Source organism: Labeo rohita, chromosome 9, assembly GCF_022985175.1.
Source record: "Labeo rohita strain BAU-BD-2019 chromosome 9, IGBB_LRoh.1.0, whole genome shotgun sequence".
Classification (NCBI taxonomy): domain Eukaryota; kingdom Metazoa; phylum Chordata; class Actinopteri; order Cypriniformes; family Cyprinidae; genus Labeo; species Labeo rohita.
The window spans coordinates 4,232,670-4,253,246 of NC_066877.1; the positions used below are offsets into that span (position 1 = coordinate 4,232,670).

At 35.8% G+C, this 20,577-nt stretch overlaps 1 protein-coding gene across 1 annotated transcript in view; it reads right to left on the reverse strand.

Moving 5' to 3' along the window:
• The window catches only part of LOC127171015 (FERM, ARHGEF and pleckstrin domain-containing protein 1), a 45,226-nt gene that overhangs the window by 23,938 nt on the left and 711 nt on the right, over positions 1–20,577 (reverse strand). The window contains exons 2-11 of the mRNA XM_051119414.1: positions 18,918–19,105; positions 3,723–3,827; positions 3,387–3,429; positions 3,118–3,196; positions 2,919–3,016; positions 2,525–2,639; positions 944–1,091; positions 754–849; positions 493–659; positions 75–143 (exon numbers count right to left, since the gene is read on the reverse strand). Coding sequence (XP_050975371.1) covers positions 75–143; positions 493–659; positions 754–849; positions 944–1,091; positions 2,525–2,639; positions 2,919–3,016; positions 3,118–3,196; positions 3,387–3,429; positions 3,723–3,827; positions 18,918–19,088 — 1,091 coding nt within the window. The 5' untranslated portion in view covers positions 19,089–19,105. The remainder of the gene's footprint in view (positions 1–74; positions 144–492; positions 660–753; positions 850–943; positions 1,092–2,524; positions 2,640–2,918; positions 3,017–3,117; positions 3,197–3,386; positions 3,430–3,722; positions 3,828–18,917; positions 19,106–20,577) is intronic.

A 20,577-nucleotide genomic window follows, 5' to 3' on the forward strand; every position in this document is an offset into this window, starting at 1 on the left:
ACTAATTAAATCTTAAAGAAACAGCAGTGCCGAAATGCTGACTTTCCTTTGTTAAAATAACAGGTCAGGCTCACCTATCAAAGGGCAGTTTTTTAAACTCATTTTCCTTCACATAATCCATCACCTGCTTCTGTGTCCGACCACTGCAGAGAAGAGGGGGTAATTAGTCCAACTGGATTACACAACATGTTGACAAGAGCAAAATAACAGACTACTGTTAAAATTAGTCAAGTACATGTACTTCAAAATAAGTGTTTAAAAAAATTACACCCACTTATTAAAACATAAAGATTGTACTCTCTCCAAGCTTTTTACTTCATTAATATTACATTGTCTGCAAGTACAGTTTAAAAAATACTTTTAGATTTGAAGTGCACTACAAGCGCACATGCAAAACAGTTAAGTGCACTTCTTCTCACAAGTGTTCACAGTTCTCCAGCAGACAAATTCACACATATAAATGCTACCAAAAGCATTTCACCAGTTCAGTACCTGAACCTGAAGGAAGAGCCCCTGCTGAACAACACCGGTTTAGGTTTGGGTCTGGGCTCCTCAAAGAGCCTGAAAAAGGCGTGATACTCCACACAGATCTTCCAAAACATTTTACAGCAGTCACGACTCGTCATTAAAAACTCCAGAGTATCTTGATTAACATTTTGCTACAGGACGAGACAGCAAAGACACCACATTACAATTTGACACGATCAAATGAGAGCTTAATATAATGATACATCCATACTACATGAAACTCACGCTAGGGTCTGCTCTGAGTTTAATAAGGAACCTTCTTCTCTTGAAACTCAGCTTGCGTATTTTAGACCAGTTGAAGCTGTTGATCCTGTTGTGTCCCTGAATAAAACACAACTCATGTCATGCTGTTGTTCATGTATGCCTATGTGTGTGTGTGTGCGAGAGAGAGAGAGAAATGTGTGATTGCATGTACCTGAAACACAAGGACACCGCCGTGAGCTACAGACAGGCTGAGTTTGGTTCCTTCTCTGTCTTTAGCAGGATGGAGTCGGATACCATGCATCTCCAACCTGCATGCCACCTCCAGCAACCGGTAATCTGACTCTGCTGGCGTCTGTCCACTTAAACACACACACAATCACCAATTTAGAACACTGACTGGAGTTTTTCTATATTCTATACTGTACTTAAAAGGTTAGTTTAAAAATTAAGTGCTCATTTTCAGTTTCACCTTGCAGAATCTGCAAAATGTTAATTAATTTACCACAATAAGAGGGATCATACAAAATGCTTGTTATTTTTTATTGACCTGAATAAGATAATTCACATAAAATACATGTACATATAGTCCACAAGAGAAAATAATAGTTGAATTTATAAAAATGACCCTGTTCAAAAGTTTACATACTCTTGATTCTTAATACTGTGTTGTTACCTGAATGATCCACAGCTGTGTTTTTTTGTTTAGTGATAGTTGTTCATGAGTCCCTTGTTTGTCCTAAACAGTTAAACTGCCTGCTGCTCTTCAGAAAAAATCTTTCAGATTCCACAAATTCTTTGGTTTTTTAGCATTTTTGTGTATTTGAACCCTTTCCAACAATGACTGTATAATTTTGAGGACAACTGAGGGACTCATACGCAACTATTACAGAAGGTGCAAACACTCACTGATGCTCCAGAAGAAAACACGAGGGGTGAAAGCTTTTTGAATTTGAAGATTAGGGTAAATTTAACTTATTTTGTCTTCTGGGAAACATGTATGTATCTTCTGTAGCTTAGGGGCAGTACTAAATGGAAAAAATATGATATTTAGGTAAAATAAGAAAAATGCACACATCTTTATTCTGTTCAAAAGTTTACACCCCCGGCTCTTAATGCATCGTTTTTCCTTCTGGAGCATCAGTGAGTGTTTGAACCTTCTGTAATAGTTGCATATGAGTCCCTCAGTTGTCCTCAGTGTGAAAAGACCGATCTCAAAATCGTACAGTCATTGTTAGAAAGGGTTCAAATACACAAAAATGCTGAAAAACCAAAGAATTTGTGGGACCTGAAGCATTTTTTCTGAAGAACAGCGAGCAGTTTAACTGTTCAGGTCAAACAAGGGACTCATTAACAACTATCACTAAACAAACAAACACAACTGTGGATCATTCAGGTAACAAAACAGTATTAAAAATCAAGTGTATGTAAACTTTTGAACATGGTAATTTATTATTTTCTCTTGTGCACTATATGTAAATGTCTTCTATGTGAAATATCTTATTAAGGTCAGTACTAAAAAAAAATAACATGCATTTTGTATGATCCCTCTTTTTTGGTAAAATAATTAACATTTTGCAGATTCTGCAAGGTGAATGTAAACTTTTGACCTCAACTGTATATTGTCACAACAACATCTACTAAATGTCCTCTGAACATACAATATTTTTTAGTCATATTGCAGGTGGAAAAACAATCCTCAAATTGTTGAAAATTCCTTCATCATAAAATAGATGTTAGTGATCTACTGAAAGTGTGCAAACTGCGAGCATATTGTTTTGTTTGGGAGACTCACATGTGTTTATGGTGGAACTCCATGATTTTGTCCATCAGGGCCATCTGGTCAGGGATGTAGTTGGTGTTAAGTAGATGTTGTCTACACTGAGTTTCCTCAAAATCCCCAATCTCAGCTAAATAAACACACACAGGGTCACACAGATATACACATTAAAACAGTTCTTTAGTTCAATTTGTTTTATCATGTAACTTGACAAAGGAAATAATGGAAAATGGCTTGAATCGCAATTACTAGTAGTGCCAGTTACAACACTCCAAAAAGGAGCGTATACAGCTGTGTATACATATGGGCAGCTCACTCAATCATATGTTTGTTTTAGTTATATCTAGCTTGTTAAGGCTGCATCAGTTTACACACAGAAACATTTACAATAGCAATCAGCATAACTCACACTGGATGATATGAGACACCAAAAGAGCAGCGCTGGCATCGCTACATGTGAGACGTCCGCTGGCCAGATCCTGCCTCACCTGCAGTGCAAACAAGTACCTGAAAGAAAACAGGCATAAAAACACATATGACAGACATATGAAAGCCTCACTGAATGAGCTGTGAGTGATGGATTCATGGTGAGTGGAGGATGGGTTCACCTGGTCAGCTCTTCCAACAGCAGCGTATGATCAGGGGGGAAGAATTTCACAACAAACCGAAGAACGGTGTGCTTGGGCCCTGGACACACACACACACACACACACACACATATACATACACACACAGGGTTACATTTATATATGCCTAGCATGAATGTGTTAGACTCAGAATATTCAAAAATAGAGACTAGTATGTCTTGTGGAAATCACAGAGAGATACTAAACTCTCTCTCACAAACACAGACACACACAGCAGTGAGGCCTCTTACGTGTGATCTGCTTTCTAATGGGCTTTAGTAAATCCAACCAAACCTGTGGAGTAGAGCACACAGCAGAAATGAGTCTGACTGACATACAGATTTTTAAACAGGCCTCATACAGCACAGCATTAGCCTACAGCTCATTTTGTTTTGTAAATAAACATACAGCAATAACAAAATGTCATAAATTCATCGAAACATCAACAACATCTATTTTGTGCTGACATCACTGAGAACCTACGGCAGCAAAAATCAACTTGTTTAATTATAAGGGTCAGAGAAATGGTGAAAGATGGTCATCAAAAATTAATCATGAGTGTATAAAGAAGAAAACCTCAAACTAACCATCTTTCTGTGATGGCTTTGGAACTCCAGGCCAAAGTAATCCCCCTCAATAAGGTTCAGATGCAAGCAGACCATCTCGAACAGAACCCGGCCCGATGCTCGATGCTGTTAACAACAAAACACACAGTTGATTTAATGAATGTTAGTTAATTAGGCTTGATGTCAAAACCTCTTAATCTTCTTTTTTTCTCAATGGTGTTGCAAAAGACTATTTAAGAACCCTCAGGACAGAATAAAAATGACTACATGTAGGCTGTAGTATTTTTATCATTCAGGCACCTTTCAGGATAAACATACCCTTAAAAGGAAGTAGGAAGAGACCTATTATGCCCCTTTTTACAATACGTAATATAAGTCTCAGGTATCTTCAGAACGTGTCTTTTAAGTTTCAGCTCAAAATACCCCACAGATTATTTATTATATCATTTTGAAAATGTCCATTTTGAGTGGAAGAAGAAACACGATGCATGTCTCTTTTCATACATGTCTCTTTAAATGCAAATGAGCTGCTGCTCCCCACCACCCTTTTTCAGAATAGAGCTGTGCCATTACAGCTCGTACCTCAGATACTCTGCTAAAAAACATCTGTCTGGTCTTGATTATTGTGCTAAAATCATGCGTTTTGAACCATATTGGTTTAAACTTCTGATATCCACCTTATTCTTCAATGCAGAAGTAAGCTGTTTTTTGGTAATGTGTTAGACGTCCGGTTCATAATCTGCCATAGGGAAGTAACGAGAAGAATATCAAAGTGCAGTAAACGGTAAAACAGTTTGCACTACAAACCAGTGTGTTCATAATTAAGATAATACATTAAAATAATATGGTAAGACACACCAGTTTGCAATATCAAGCAGCAAAACTAGCTTTTTGTGCAGCTAAAAATAGCTGGAAGTGGATGAGACCGGAAGCCAGACACAAAAAAATTACAAATTACTTATGGGAAAAATAAGGTGGATAAGGTTTTCTGAGTGCACACATCTGAAGCACACACACAGAAAGCGGCTGTCACACGGCATGTGAGTACTAAATTAAGTTCTCTTTCATGTCTTTTTGTGCTTAAATTGTCAAATACAAACAAGTTTGTTAAAAACACATGAGTTATAAAAACAACAGCTTTGTCTGTGAAAGAAATCACGTTTATATCAGATCTGTGTGACAGCAGCGTAATATACAGTAAATAAATCATTAAATCTACTGCTCTCTTGTCTCCTCTAAGGCTGGGACTCTAAATAGTGTTGTGTGATCGTCTGTGCAGCCAAAGACAGAACAGTTAGCATGCTATGCTTGAACATTTGCCACGACATTAGAACAAGCATACTTCTTTTTCATTAGGGAAAATCAGCATCCCTAAACAGACTCAAAATTTTGAATTTGTCTGTTTACACTGAGAGCAAAAAAGTTGCATGATTACAATCAGAGCATGTCTAGAATTTTGAACCAATGAGAATTGGTGGGCCTATATAGTGCAACACGACAAATAAACACCAAAGTATCCACAACGAATCTTGTTGCTCAGCGTCAATTATTTAGGGAAGAAACATAGAACGGATAGAATTTATTGCTTGTTGGAATCTGTACTTTTCTACAATAGCTCAGACTGACATCATCAGCAGAAATTCAAGCACTGCCCCGCCCCCTTCTGAAGAAATGCAAGTCTGAGCAAATATCTGCAGCAATGACAGTGAGATTTGAAACATTCCATCCCAATGATCATTCCATCCGGTTCCCATGGAAGAGCACACAGTTGTCATGGTTATCATAACCTGGGGGCAAGATTATTAACTCATCATCTCAACAGCATAGAGACACATTATAAAGACAGAGACAAAGAGAGAGAGAGAGTGGTAAAAGAGAGACAACTGTCATAATTACTAAAAATCACAAGGGAAAGACCATCAGAAAGCAAAGCTAAAACAGAATAGAGCAAGAGGGTGGCAAACAAATAGTTTAGATAGTTTCTAAAATACATGGCTATTATTATTCCGTTTCTGATAAACTGAAACGAACACATAGAAGAAAATATTTGACAATAAATGTTATTATCAGTGTTGGGGGTAACGCATTACAAGTAACATGAATTACGTAATCAAATTACTTTTTTAAAGTAACTAGTAAAGTAACGTATAACTTTTACATTTTTAAGTTACTTTATCAAATAAGTACACCAGTTACTTTGTCCCATTCATTGACTGACAAGTCTCCTCTCCCAATGTTGAGAGAAATCGGGAGTAAGTGCAGAGGTGTTGTGTGCACTGTAAAAGCTTGACATTACTGTAGTTCTAGACTAAGTGTAAACATGCATTAATTCATGTCACAGTTTCAGTATTCCTCAAAATGTATAAAAACAGTGAAATGCAAATGCGTAATATGACTCAAACGTGCACTAATTAAATACGTTAACACAAATATCCTTTATGTATTTAATCCCTTTTTGTTAACCAATATCTTTGATGCTGACCTTTGATGATCCAAATCAGCCATACTAATAAGCAAAAATTACTTTAGATAAACTAACATTTGTGTTACTTTTTTTTATTGCAGAAGTGCGTTGAACTTTTTTCTCCTGCGTTCTACTGTACAGACGTGAATTTACTTTTCCTTCAGCCTGAGGCTTATTCATTTCACTTTTGGTGTGAAAGGGCATTTACTTTTGCCAAAAATAGAACTTGTTATTTTAAAAACAAACAAGCAAGCCCTGGCCAGATTTAAAAAGTAAGGAAAAATTAACATAACATATTACTTTCCATAAAAAGTAACAAAGTACCATTATTAGTTACTTTTTTTAGGGAGTAATGCAATATTGTAATGGATTACTTTTAAAAGTAACTTCCCCAGCACTGGTTATTATCATGGTCTGTGCACTTATAACCTTCCTATATGGTAAGTACACTTCAGAATACTTTAAAACTGGATAGTATAAATAATATGCTTTAAAGAACAAATGTATTGTTTTCAATTTCAGACAATTAAACGTATGTTAATTGCAAATGTAAAATCAAATAAATGTAACATTGCATGTTACAAAACAGTCCCTAGTAAAACAATCCTATGCCATAAATGATTTCCAATGCATTTCATACTAAGTATACTCCAATACATTAACATATTTACTGACATATTACTTAAGACTTACTAATATAAAATTATAATTCAACTTCATTTGGAGTATTTCTTTATTGCGCAATGCACATTTCTTAATATTGTACTTAAAATGTGCTTTAATATAACTGTTAATAGATCTCTGTATAATATCAGTCTTTAAATGCAAGATATTTAAAGTGTACCTGAAGTATTCTTGCAATAGTCCACTTTAGGACAATTAAATGTACTTAGGTGTATCTTTAATTATACTTTAGCAAAATGAGTTGTACCAATTTAGCAGACTTTAATTACACCAGTTTATTTGATTTGCTACTTTTTTTACTGCTAGCCAACTGCATGTGGTATTTGGGATTTTTTCTTTTTAGACAGCATTTAATAGGATAAAAACTGGGATCCACTCCTGAATCATTATCAGTCTATTTTCTATTTAAACAACAACAACAAAAAAAATCTGGAAGAGAAAGACTGTACATTTCAAATGGGTCTTTGCAAAAAAAACAAAAAACAAATTTACACTAGCATATAGACATTAATGCAAAACATGGACTAAAAGTCTCAACCTTTCAACCTTTTTCGGGCACAGTGTTATGTTTTTGGCCAAGAACGATTACATTTTTTAAATAATTAGCTGCAGTGCCAATACACATATCCGTTTGTCTGTCTCTCTCTTTGTCTGTTGCTCTACAAACAGAACTGACCCATTATATCTAGTTAACATGAGCCAAGTCAATTACTGAGAGGTCACAAGACAACAGAAGCGGGTGAAAATGCCACAGGCATCTGTGTGTGTGTGTGTGTGTGTGTGTACGTGTGTGTGTGTGTAGTCTATTCATTAACCGAGCCCTGCAGAAACTGTTGTTCAGTCGGTGGAAAATCACCCCTGGAACATTTGTTCAGCCCTCTTGGTTTGCAAGATCTGAGACATTTTCCAGAGAGAACCGTGTACAGACACAAAAACAGCAAATGGTCTGTCATAGTGAGAGCTCTATTGTGTCAGGAGGACAGATTGTCTTTGCCATGCTTGCATCTGCCTTAAAGACACGTCATTACAGATCACATCACACACACGCCATTCTACCCTTCCCCCCACGCAAACACACGAAATATACAATGCTAATTCTACACTGCTGAAACACTTGCAACAAATGAAATAAGTAACATGATACAGCAACTGCAACCCTTTCATTACTTACAACAGTATGTTATATTACTGTATGCACAAGTGCACTTGTTTTCACAATGGTTATCATTATTGTGTGTGCTATCCCTGAAAATACTAGCTTAAACCAGACAGAATTTACATGCTAGTTAAAGTTTGTTTGGTGAGTTGGTTAGCTGGTCAAGTATGATTTTTCTTATGAAGCTTGTTGCCAAAACCTTTCTGGGGTTAAGATTTCTAGTACAGACACAAGCACCCAACAACAAACAACGTACTTTTCCAGCAAGATATACTTGTTAAAGAAATTTTAAAGAGTTTGACACAGACAAACTCAGTGTATAAATCAACTATTTCAGGTTCCCAGGAAATATCTGTGATGTGTGGAATGTTGGTAGAGTATGTCAGAAAGTCCAAACTAAAGAATGTGAGATAATTGCTGGATTTTCACATCAAATTATACTGTGTAAAGCAAACAGATAGTCAGGTTGAATGACTGTGGTCAAATACAAGATACACTGCTTTCATCACGGCCCATGAGATGATCTTAGAGTTTTAGAGAATGACAGAAAACAAAGAGAGAGGAACTTTAGTCATTCCCAGAGACATGACCAAATCAACACAATAAAACCGTGACAATAACATATTTTGCTCCAAAACACTTTATGAAGATGCAGACCTCACTTGCTTCACATAACCTGCATCATATTTAAAGGAGAAGTTCACTTCAAGAACAAAAATTTACAGATAATTTACTCGCCCCCTTATCGTCCAAGATGTTTGTGTGTTTCTTTCTTCAGTCGATAAGAAATTATGTTTCTTGAGGAAAAAATTCTGATTTCTCTCCATACAGTGGACTTCAGTGGTGCCCCCAAGTTTGAACTTCCAAAATGCAGTTTAAATGCAGCTTCAAATGGCACTAACCCTATACGCTCATCTTGTCTAGGTCTGCATTTTTTTTTTTTCTGGGTCAATACAATCATGGCAGTTAGGGTATGTCAAAAAACTCCCATCTCGTTTTCTTCCCCAACTTTAAAATCATCCTACATTGCTGCAGAAGTACCGACCCAGTGTGTACAAAGTGAACATGCAAAGAAGATCAAATGCCCTTTACAAAAAAAAAAAAAAAAAAAAAAAACGATTTTCTTAAAGAAGAAAACAAGACAGGAGTGTTTCAACACACCCTAACTGTATTGACCCAGATTACACAGACTACGCATGCACATCGCAGAGAATAAACAAGACGAGCACTTAAGGTTAAAAAGTATATAAATTGTCAATTTTTTTGTCGAAAATGACAGATCGTTTTGCTAGATAAGACCCTTCTTCTTTGGCTGGGATCGTTTAGAGCCCTTTGAAGCTGCATTTAAACTACATTTTGGAAGTTCAAACTTGGGGGCACCATTGAAGTCCACTATATGGAGAGAAATTTTGGAGTGTTTTCCTCAAGAAACATAATTTCTTTACAACTGAAGAAAGAAAGACACGAACATCTCGGATGAAAAGGGGGTGAGTAAATTATCTAAATTTTTGTTCTGGAAGTGAACTTCTCCTTTAAACTCATAAAAACAGTTAACCATCTGTTTGAAATTAGCATGTAAGATTACATCAGGTTCACTATGTCAAACTTCTTGCTCAACTAACAGTGTGAATTTACAGCTAAATTACACCCAAACCCACCCAAAAATTGAAGAAAAAGGCATAAAAATTGACATAAGTTGTTTACTTATTAATTTTCATCACTGTAGTATGTTAATTACTTCATTAAGAACTGCAGTTTAAACAATCTTTATTTTTATGCATATTTTTAAACTATTTTCCTTTTACAAAACAGAGTCTTAAGGCCTGTATTTCCAACTTCTCCACAGAAAAATAATCAAGCCTGTTAGCATCAAAACTCCCCCTATTAAACTATTAAAATAATGTATTACTTAATGCACCATAAATCATGATGACATCTATAGCCTTTTAGCAAATTAACTCAAGTATGTGGCCTTTTTGAATTGAAACGTTACAATGATTTTATAAATTAAACAAAAGATAAACAAACATTTATATAATCAACAGAATCATATTCTTCTGCTAATAAACAAGTATAAAAAAGCTCAACGCTGTAACATAGGCATAACTGCATTCTAACATATGTTAACATTTACATTATTGGTCAAAAGTCTGGGGTCAATATGATTTTTTTGATTATTTTATTTTATTTTTTTATTTATTTATTTATTTTTTATTTTGGAAAGAAATGAATACTTTGACTCAGCAAGGATGCATTAAAATGATCAAAAGTGACAGAAAAGACATATAATGTAACAAATGTTTTCTATTTCAAATAAATGCTGTTGTTTTGAACTTTCTATTCATCAAAGAATCCAGAAAAAATCATGGTCTCATGGTGGATTATGTGACACTTAAGACTGGAATAGCGGTTGCTGAAAATTCAGCTTGGCGTCACAGAAATGTATTCAAAAAAATAAAAAATGCAAAAACATACAAATAGAAGATATGCAAATTGAAACAGTTATTTTAAATTGTAAAAAACATTTCACAATTTTACTGTATTTTTGATCAAATAAATGCAGCCTCTGTGAGCATAAGAGACTTCTTTCAAAAACTTTTACCAGCCCCCCAAACTTTTGAACAATACTGTACTCATTTGACTTGAGACAGCACATAGCAATCAGGATATTCTTGTTTTTCTTTCAAATCTTACATAAAATTCATTTTTACAATCTATTTCTAACACTAGACAAGTGGCATCTGTTCCATCAAATGACCCTCGTAATGTGTCTGAATGCAGATCTCATCCACCATGAATGTCAGAAACAGATGTGAACATGAGGACAACAGTGGGAACTTTCTGCACATGCTCACAAACACATAAAGCCCCATTATACACACACACACGCACACGCACACCCTTCACACACACGCACAGATGTTATCCTGGAGGTCACAGACAAACTTGATAAATGCACTGTATATGCCCAATAATTTAGTATACCTCTTCTTTCTAAAAGTGCTTTTCTGACAGCTGTTCCTTGAAGTTTTTCTCTCACTTATGTGTGTGTGAATAGGGTTGTGTTTGCTGGCAAGGCGTCCTAGTTTTACATCTGAAATATGTAGCTCCACACCAGCAGACAAAGGTCAGTATGAAGAGATAGTGGAAGTTTGTGTGGATGTGTGTCAGTGACCAGATTTTGTATTTTTTTTTTTTCAGTGCTGAGGTAAAAATGAAAGAAAAGCAAAACACAAAATTAGAGAGCACCACACATGACATGCAGGAAAAAAATAGATATTAGGGTTTAATTAATAGGTCGAATGAATTGGTTTAAATTTAGCTGAATCAGGGCTGTATTTTACTGCAGTTGCCCAGTTCACTTCCAAAACAAACATTTACAGATAATGTACTCACCCCGTTGTCATCCAAGATGTTCATGCTTTTCTTTCTTCAGTCATGAAGAAATGTTTTTTTTAAGAAACACTTAATGAATTCATTTAATGAATATATATCTCCATATATTGGACTTTAATGGTGCCTGTGTGTTTGAACATCCAAAATGTAGTTTAAATGCAGCTTCAAAGGACTCTAAATGATCCCAGCCAAGGAATAAGGGTGTTGTCTAGTAAAATTATCAGTTATTTTCTAAAAAAAAAAAAAAATGTATATACTTTTTAACCTCAAGTGCTTGTCTTGTCTAGCTCTGCAATGTGCATGTGTACTCTGTGTAATCCGGGTCAATAAAGTTAGGGTATGTTGAAAAACTCCTGTCTCGTTTTCTTCTTCAACGTCAAAATCGTCCTACACTGCCGTTTTGCTTTTTTATTTATTTATTTTTTTTTTTGTAAAGGGCATTTGATCTTCTTTGCATGTTCACTTTGTAAACTCTGCATTGGTACGTCTGCAGCGATGGAGGAGAAAATGAGATGGGAGTTTTTCGATCTACCCTAACTGTTTTGACCCGGATTACACAGAGTACACATGCACATCGCAGAGCTAGACAAGACAAGCATTTGAAGTTAAAAAGTATGTACATAAAAAAATATATATATATTTTAGAAAATGATTGTTTTGCTAGATAAGACCCTTCTTCCTCGGATGGGATCGTTTAGAGCCCTTTGAAGCTGCATTTAAACTGCAGTTTGGACGTTCAAACTGATGGGCACCATTGAAGTCCACTATATGGAGAACATTCCTAAAATGTTTTCCTTAAAAAACATAATTTCTTTATGAGTAAAGAAAGAAAGGGCATAAACATCTTGGATGATAATGGTGTGAGTAAATTATCTGTAAATTTTTGTTCTAGAAGTGAACTGCTCCTTTAAGCAAGCTGCAATTTAATTAAATAAATATATGCTTTACTGGTTTCAAGCACAATATTTACACACATGTAGTTCTTAATGCAGTGTTTCAGCGTTTAATGATTTGGTTCATTTCAGACATTTGCATGAGTGTAAATCAACAAACAGTGCTGCTGTCACTAACCCAGGCTTATGAAAACGCATTCCTCTATTTCTGCAACCTCATAATTGCGCACCTTACTGCATGTTTCATGGCAGTTTCAAAGTGGAATGTTTTAGAGTGGCAATAAAACACACGTTTAATATGTGCCCGGGGCACTTTTTTATTACGTCGCTACACGTACATATTGCTGCATTTTTATTATGCTGCTTGAGGTACGTATTGCGGCTGTTCAGAATTAGAATATTCGGTGAGTGTCGCTAAAGGTAAATACTCTATTGTGTAGGAAATATCTCCCACACCAAACCCATCCTTAAACTTACCTGATATTGTTAACAAATGCAAAAGGGATATAAAAATGCATTTGTTGATACAGCCGTGCTATTTTAAGTTCCTTGTGTGAATTTGAGCTGTTTTGTTGAACTGTAGTTTCACAGGGTTCATGCTGGAGGAGCTCGCCGTATTGCATGAGCTACCGAGCAAACCTACTGAATTAGAAAACGTATGCATATGAAGCTTTATGTGTGACGACTATGTTCAAAAGTATCAGTTTTCCAATCGTGCAGAATCTTAAAAAAGTCATAACATAATATTCTCCAAGTAACTGTGTGAAAATAGGCTTTATTAATCAAAACTCTGTACCTGTAAATCATACTTCGAGTGTAAAGTAATAAAAGTTGTCAGGGTTTTACTGCCTCTACTGTTCATTTCAACTGGAAACTTCTGTGATTCGTGCATATAGGTATGTTTTTTTAGTTTTGCAGAAATGTATATAGAGGCACATATTTCCAATGAGCCTAGGTAGGCTGTTATGTTCAGGTAGCTTCAGTTTTATGGACTTTAGTTTGTATTCAGTTGTTCCTTTGTTTGATTTTTCCAGCTTTTTATTTGGTTGTCATAGGTACTAATATGATAAGTTCTTGAGTTTAGCTGTGCGTCATCAATTTACCTTGTTTGTATCAGTATTTAAGTTCTTCCATTCCCTGTGGTCTTTGTCCGGTCACGTTTGTGTTTACAGTAGGTGTGTCGTCTGCCCAGTTTTGAATGAAACTGTGGATTATTATTAAAGATTACGTTTGAACTTCATCTTCTTTTTCTTCAGTCTGTCTGCACACACCTTGCTGACAGCTGTGGTTCACTTTTTGTTTGAAAACGAAAAAGAAAGACTATGAAAATGTAAAGTTTTAAACTTTAATAAAGTTAACTTAATGTTAAAAAAAGAGAGAATGAGAGAGAAAGACCATGTACCGATAGAGAATGTAATGAGTCAGTATGATGTGTCAGTGATTATGACTCAGACCAGTGTTATACAGTTCATCATAACATTAACTGACATATTGATCGAGTCAGTAAAGAGGAAAGAAAAATAAACATCCTCTTAAGGGACTTTATCATCTTCACTCAAACAGACAGCTTGAGCTCTAACACAAACACAGCGCACATGATCAATAATCAACACACACTTTGGTCAACGGTGATACCTCATGCTGTGAATCTCACTGACATAATGACTGAGAAAAAAACACGCTTGTTATGACATGCACAAGACTGTATACGGCAGTCATTACTGTTAAACAGCCAAAACAATTCCTTGAAGGTGCTGTATGCAATTTTTGACTGCACTAAAGCATAAAAATGCCCTATTATGGCAGATATTTAGGAAACATGCTAAGTTCAAATACTTGTTTCTCAGTAAAGCAATTCTAGAGCCAGTTATTCTACTTTAAAATGTGCGTTCAGCGTCAAGACGTCTGTTTTTGTTTTGGACTGTGTGACTCCACCCACTGCCAGTTTAACCAATAAAATTTCGACACCCCGGGTAGCCAGTTGGTGGAAAAAACAACGCATTGCCACCATGGAAGCCAGCAAACAAACTGGGACAAAGATGACAGATTTGGGACTAGAACAAAGATGACAGTGTAAGATTTATCACATTCCCCCAGTATTCAACACCATGGCCACCATGCATTTTTGTACAGGCAAGCATATTTGAAATCTACATACATCAAAATCAACTTCGTATACTACTGTTCAAAAGTTTGAAGGCAGTAAGGTTGAAAAAATAATAATAATAAAAATAATAATAATACTTTTTTTATTCAGCAAGGATACTAAACTGATCAAAAGTGACAGTAAACACTTTTACATTGTTAACAATAAATGAAAAAAAAACATTAATTAATTAATTAATTAATATATAAATATGTTATGATTTTGAACTTTCTGTTTTTCAAAGAATACTGAAAAGTATCACAGATTTTGAAAATTTAGCTTTGATGTCACATGAATATATTATACTTTAAAATATACTAAATAGATTACAGTTATGTTAAATTACAATATTATTTCACAATATTACTGTTTGTTTTATTTTTGATCAAATGCCCAATAACCGAAACTTAAAGTAAAAATGTTTTTCCTATGAAATTATTACATATTTCTGATCACAAATGACACCTTTAAATTCACCATAAAACCTTTCATACACCTCATGTCCAACACTTGGTGTGTGTGTGTGTGTGTTTGTGTGTGTGTTGAACTCAGAGCAGCTGAACCCCAGCCAAACAAACCTTATGACAATACCTCTCAGCTCTCTGTGGTTTCACAGTTCTGCAATGTTGCAGGTTACAAGAAAAAAATTACATATAATTTTAGACTTGGTTTGCACAGGCATGCTCTATATTTATCCACAGAATAGCTAAACACCTTCATGAAACGCTCTCACACTCTCACATTCCTTCACAAATCAGTCACTCACACCTACATCTAATAAAACCAGCTCAACAAAATTATTAACAACAATCGTGTTCAATAGAGATGCTACAAAATGTTTCTATTATAGAAATGACAAGTATTCCTCAGAACAAATGCCACGTTCTCCACAGAATGTAGTCAGCGCCTCAGTGCCTTTTGTTATCAAGTATAATAAATAATATATTTTAAAAATCTCATTCTTTCTTTTGTTGACATTTGCTATTGAAACAAAAATTTGAAGATCAACTATTTTTTATATATTTAGTCAAAAACCTCAGCTTGCTCGATGGATGAAAAGAAACAAAGAAACACTTACAAAGCCAATACTCTCCACAGCTGATGGTTGTAAATGGAATAAACTGTGATTGTTTGCATGTGATGTCACATCCCTAGAAACATCCATGTTAAGCATTTTCTTACTGAAAACTATTACAAAGAAAATGCTTAATGTACAATTTTGTGCATTGTGCTCATATTCTGGATTCTTCTGCTTGTCTGTGTAGAGTAAACTTATCAATAATGTATATATTGAATTTCATTGTTTAATATCACTGTCTCAGTACATTAGGACAAGAATGTCCCGCTGTTTTATTGACTGAAATTTTACAGCTGGTGCTGCATACGGATTGAGCCCACAACTTGCATTTTTTTTTTTTTTTTTGTATTTAGTCATTTGAAAGGTGATTTAAATATTTGTGGCATGAAACAGAGGGGAAAATGACAGGCCTGTGCTGCAGTTCTACAGATGTGCTTGCCCACATGTTTCCCTGCCAGTAATGTGTCTGAAAACTATTAATTGCTAGTCAGTCTTATTTTAGATTCCACCTGATTGGACAAAAATCTACAATAATTACGCCTCTGAGACAATAAATGTAAAATACATAAAATTACCTAAAATTACTCTAAAGGAGTACAGTCCTGTTCACTTCAGGATGAATGTTCAGTTCTGTTCAGACCAACATAATTCACATGCCGTCAGTGCAACAGATTCTTTTAAAGAGTAGTGTTCTAACCAGTAAACTTCAGCTTTTAGTCTCATGTGCAGAACTTTTTCTATAAGTGCCACCTACCGTAAGAGAGTGAATTTACATTTTTATTTAGAGGTGTCCAAACTTGTTTCTGGACAGCCGCTGTCCTGCAGAGTTCAGCTCCAGCTCTAATTAAACACCTGAACCTGCTAATCAAGTTCTTCAGGCTCACTAGAAACTTCCAGATAAGTGTGTTTGAGCTGGTTGAGGTTAAACTGTACAGGGGTGTATTCCAGAAAGCAAAGTTAACTTACCATCACATTTAGCTTAAACTCTTGGTTGATTAACCTAAACCTTGCTTACGGGTCATTCCATAATTAGGGGTACATTTAGAATTTGAAAAAGTTTTTCTTTTTCCCAAAAACCCAAACATGACCTTACACAGCTGCTTTGAAACAATCTATACTGTATAAAGTGCTATAGAAATAAAGGTGATCTGTAGGAATATGTGCGTAAAAATACCATCTATGTTTGCTACTGTAAACCATGTTAACTTTACTGGGTAACACAGTTGACAGGTAACTTAGTTGACATTTTTAGTGTTTTGGGCCTATACTCAGCTTGGAAGCCTAGAACTACTGAGCATATGGTGTGTTTAGAAATATATTTTCATTAAAAAAACGTAAGTTTTAGTTAAATTGCCTTGTTAATAATTGTAGCAATAATACTTGTGTAACACTGTCGACAGTCATTTAATCCACTCTTCACACTGGTTTGCTTCTTTAACCAATATTAGTGGAAAGAGAGAGAACATAACTTTTAGTGTTTCATCCATGTACTTCTAGAGGAAATATCATCATACTGTGCAAATTATGTGGGACTGGGACAAACCATTCCTTTTTGAGGGTTTTTTTTTAGTGGGTAACTTAGTTCACAATGGTTTTGGACACAAATAAAACAAGTTATATCATAATAAACACTTTAATGACTGTGTTATCATAATAACAGTATTTTGAAGCACACCCAAATGTCTTGATAACCTAATCTAACTGAAGGCAAAAGTATGAAATTAATTTATATTTGAGGTCATTTTCGTGCTTAAATGCAGAGTAGAATGAGCAACTTTACAAAATCGGACAGCTGAATACCAGGGTTGTATGTGATATGAACATAATTACTGAACAAAAGATATGGCCTTTTGAACATACAGTAGTGTGATTGGGAAAAATATAATTGTGTACTAGATAATTAAGCATTGGGGCTTTATATTGATGAAAATATATTAAAAAAATATATACTTCACGGACATGAGATGAGATCATAATTATAGAATAACCCTTACTTAATTTGCCATGGCTACTTACATACCCTGAAAGTTACCTCTGTTTTTGGAACCGAAAGCTGAGTTTATCCGCTTACTTACCCTTAAACATACCCAGGTATGTCACATAACCTGCTTTCTGGAATACCCCCAGGTCACTGGCCAACTCCTCCTCACATACAGTATTGACACCTGTTTAGGACTCTTTGATTTCACTTTTTAACGCATAGGGTACTCCCTTTAGCATCACTTTTCGCAACACATTCTCACTCCCAACTTGTCATATATTGACGCTTGGTCAGGAGTCAGGACCCCTTGGCATCACATTTTGATGCTCAGGGTACCCCTTTAGCATCACTTTTGGACGTGCAGTGTCCTCCATTTTGCATTGCTTTTAGCTGTTTGCATTATGCATTACATTTAATGGTTTGCATGCATTTGCAAAACCAGAAATCATTTTATATATATTTATACTAGTGTGTTTAGCCGCAAAACTTGCTAACTAGCACGTTATTAGGAAAGGTGATTGCAGAGATTCATAAAAACCATTATACTCACTTCTGCTGTAGGTGAAGCTGGATCACGAATGATTTGCATGAACATAGACACGTTTATGTAGATCAGGAGGTGCATTCCCTTCTCAAACAAATGTAATCTACTGCATCTTCAGTGGCTCAGATGTCGGGAGTAAGTGACGACCACTATGTTCATTATTACATCCAGCAACACAACACCTCAATCGCTCAATCTGAGATATTCTTGTCTAACTTACATCCCTGCTCCGGCATCGAAACAGTGGAGGTCAGACTGTTACAGCTGATTTAGGCGGGTCTGAGGTAAGACGCTCATGTCAATCAACTATTGTGGGAGCGGCCTCTGTCGGTGTGACGCCAACAAGACAGGCATCTGAGAATGGCTCGATTTGAAAAGGGGATATTATTTTTACAGATTAATTAAAAACCACTGCATGGATTTTTATCATTATAGGGTAGATTTGTACATACACTGCCAACACACGTTAATGTTCAAACAACATGTAAAAGTGAACTTTGCATCCGATGACCCCTTTAAAGCTACATATTGTATAAAGCGTTATATAAATAAACATGACTTGAAACATGAAAACTGCAGAGAGGCCATGATCAGATGCTTTCTTAACTCTTGCTTTATCACCTCTGTTATTTTTGTGGTGTATTTGTTGTGTTATTGAGAGGAAAGCGTGCAGCGCATGTTTACATTTTCATCTAAATGCTGCTTTTAGCAGTGTGGAAGGTGTCAGAAAAAGAACTTGACTCTGAGTATATCAGACGAATCTCATGGCAAAATCGCACAGAACGTTCATGATGGTGTAAAGAGGCCTTATATGTCGACCTGTTTTGTTTTTTTTTTTTTAAACAGCAGCAGAGTTTATTAAATATGAACTCACCGATATGTCAAATATCTCCTCTGAGTCATCGAGCAGTACAACTCTAATGGGCACCAGGCGTCCCGGTGGCATAGCAGGTGGTTTGTGTCCGGGCTCCAGGGTGCTGATCCCCAGAGTCTCCGGTGCTCCTAATCTCTGTCCGGCCAACGATGTCTGGCCCTGTTCCACCATGGTCTTCCTCGCTCAGCCTGCACACAACACACACGCACACAAACATCACACTCCGGCTAACACTGTGTGTGTACGATTCAGTTTTTGTCTGCGTTATAGGGGCTAAATGTCTCACAAGGATGATAATAATGACTCAGTGAACATTAGCAAATGAAGACGTTGTGCATTTACACTGATGGTTGCTGAATGTTGTAAAATGAATGGTCTGATGTTTTTGTGCTGTCCTCAGACAATGAACCTATTACACCGATCCAACTTCTCATCTCTCTCCCTTTCTGTTCCCATCATTTCACTGTTTATCACACATGCCAGAGCACTGATGTCATTACTTCTAAACCAAGGGTCAACATGAGAAACAGAGGGGAGGAAAAGAGACAGGAAGAGGGAAAGTGAGCAGCTGAGAGAGTGACAGAGAGTGCAGTCAGAGGAAAATATGAAATAATAAACACTGATCTCTGTGGATCAGATGACCATATGCGACTCACTTCTCATACGCAATAACATTTATCTAAGCATTTATCTTCAAAAGAACCTTCAAACATTCAATATTCTAGATATGCACTGGTTTGTGCTCATATATCCCTGAATAAAAATTAACCACAAGGAAATAACTGCATTTTTGTCTTCTTGACAGTAATATGACAGTATTTTTCTTTATATGTCTGTCTAATAATTTATGCCTGGGACCAATTTACTGCCCAGAGAGGTTTTATTAATTTATCTGATGATGGATAGAAAATAAATAAATACATACATACACTGTACTTTATTAATAAAGCCTAGTCGCTACTTACTCCACTGTTTGCATATACATAAACAATATTATTAATGTCAGTGCTGTTTATAAAAGTAGATTTAAATGAATCAAAGTGCATTGTAAAAAAAAATAGACCTCTAATATAAACTGGCCTGTTTATTTTTATAGACTACTATCAATAAAGCACCTTCCAGAGAAGCAATAAAGCATGGATCTGCTCTCAGAGGTTATCCAGAGGGGGAGGGTGAAAGATCAGACCAGTGCCAGCAAAAACCCAATCCACCAGAAACACAGCCAATGCTTTGCCAGTAGTGTTTAAAAAATTCCATTCATTCAGTAATGCCCTAAAAGCCCTGGAAAAATCATCGGCACTGATGGTGATGCAAGTACATCTTCAGACACTGGTGTCTTTTGTTTGGCTGAGAAATGAAGCTGCCACATGCACAAGACATCAGGATATATTAAATTATGATTTTATGAAAAGCCACAATGTTTAATTAGGGAAACAGAGGCGACCAAATCCCCATGTGAGAAAGAGCTTTAAAGTTCATATAGGTTTTTCCACGCAATACATAACAGACATTATTCCTTGAATCCATATACCTTTGTTTACCTTTATAACATTTAATTCATCTCTTTGGTATAGACTCTTTTCGTAATCTTTCAACATTAAACTGAATTGGACGTGGAAGATTTCAGAATCGCTCTTCCGTGAAGCGCTTTATTCTTTCA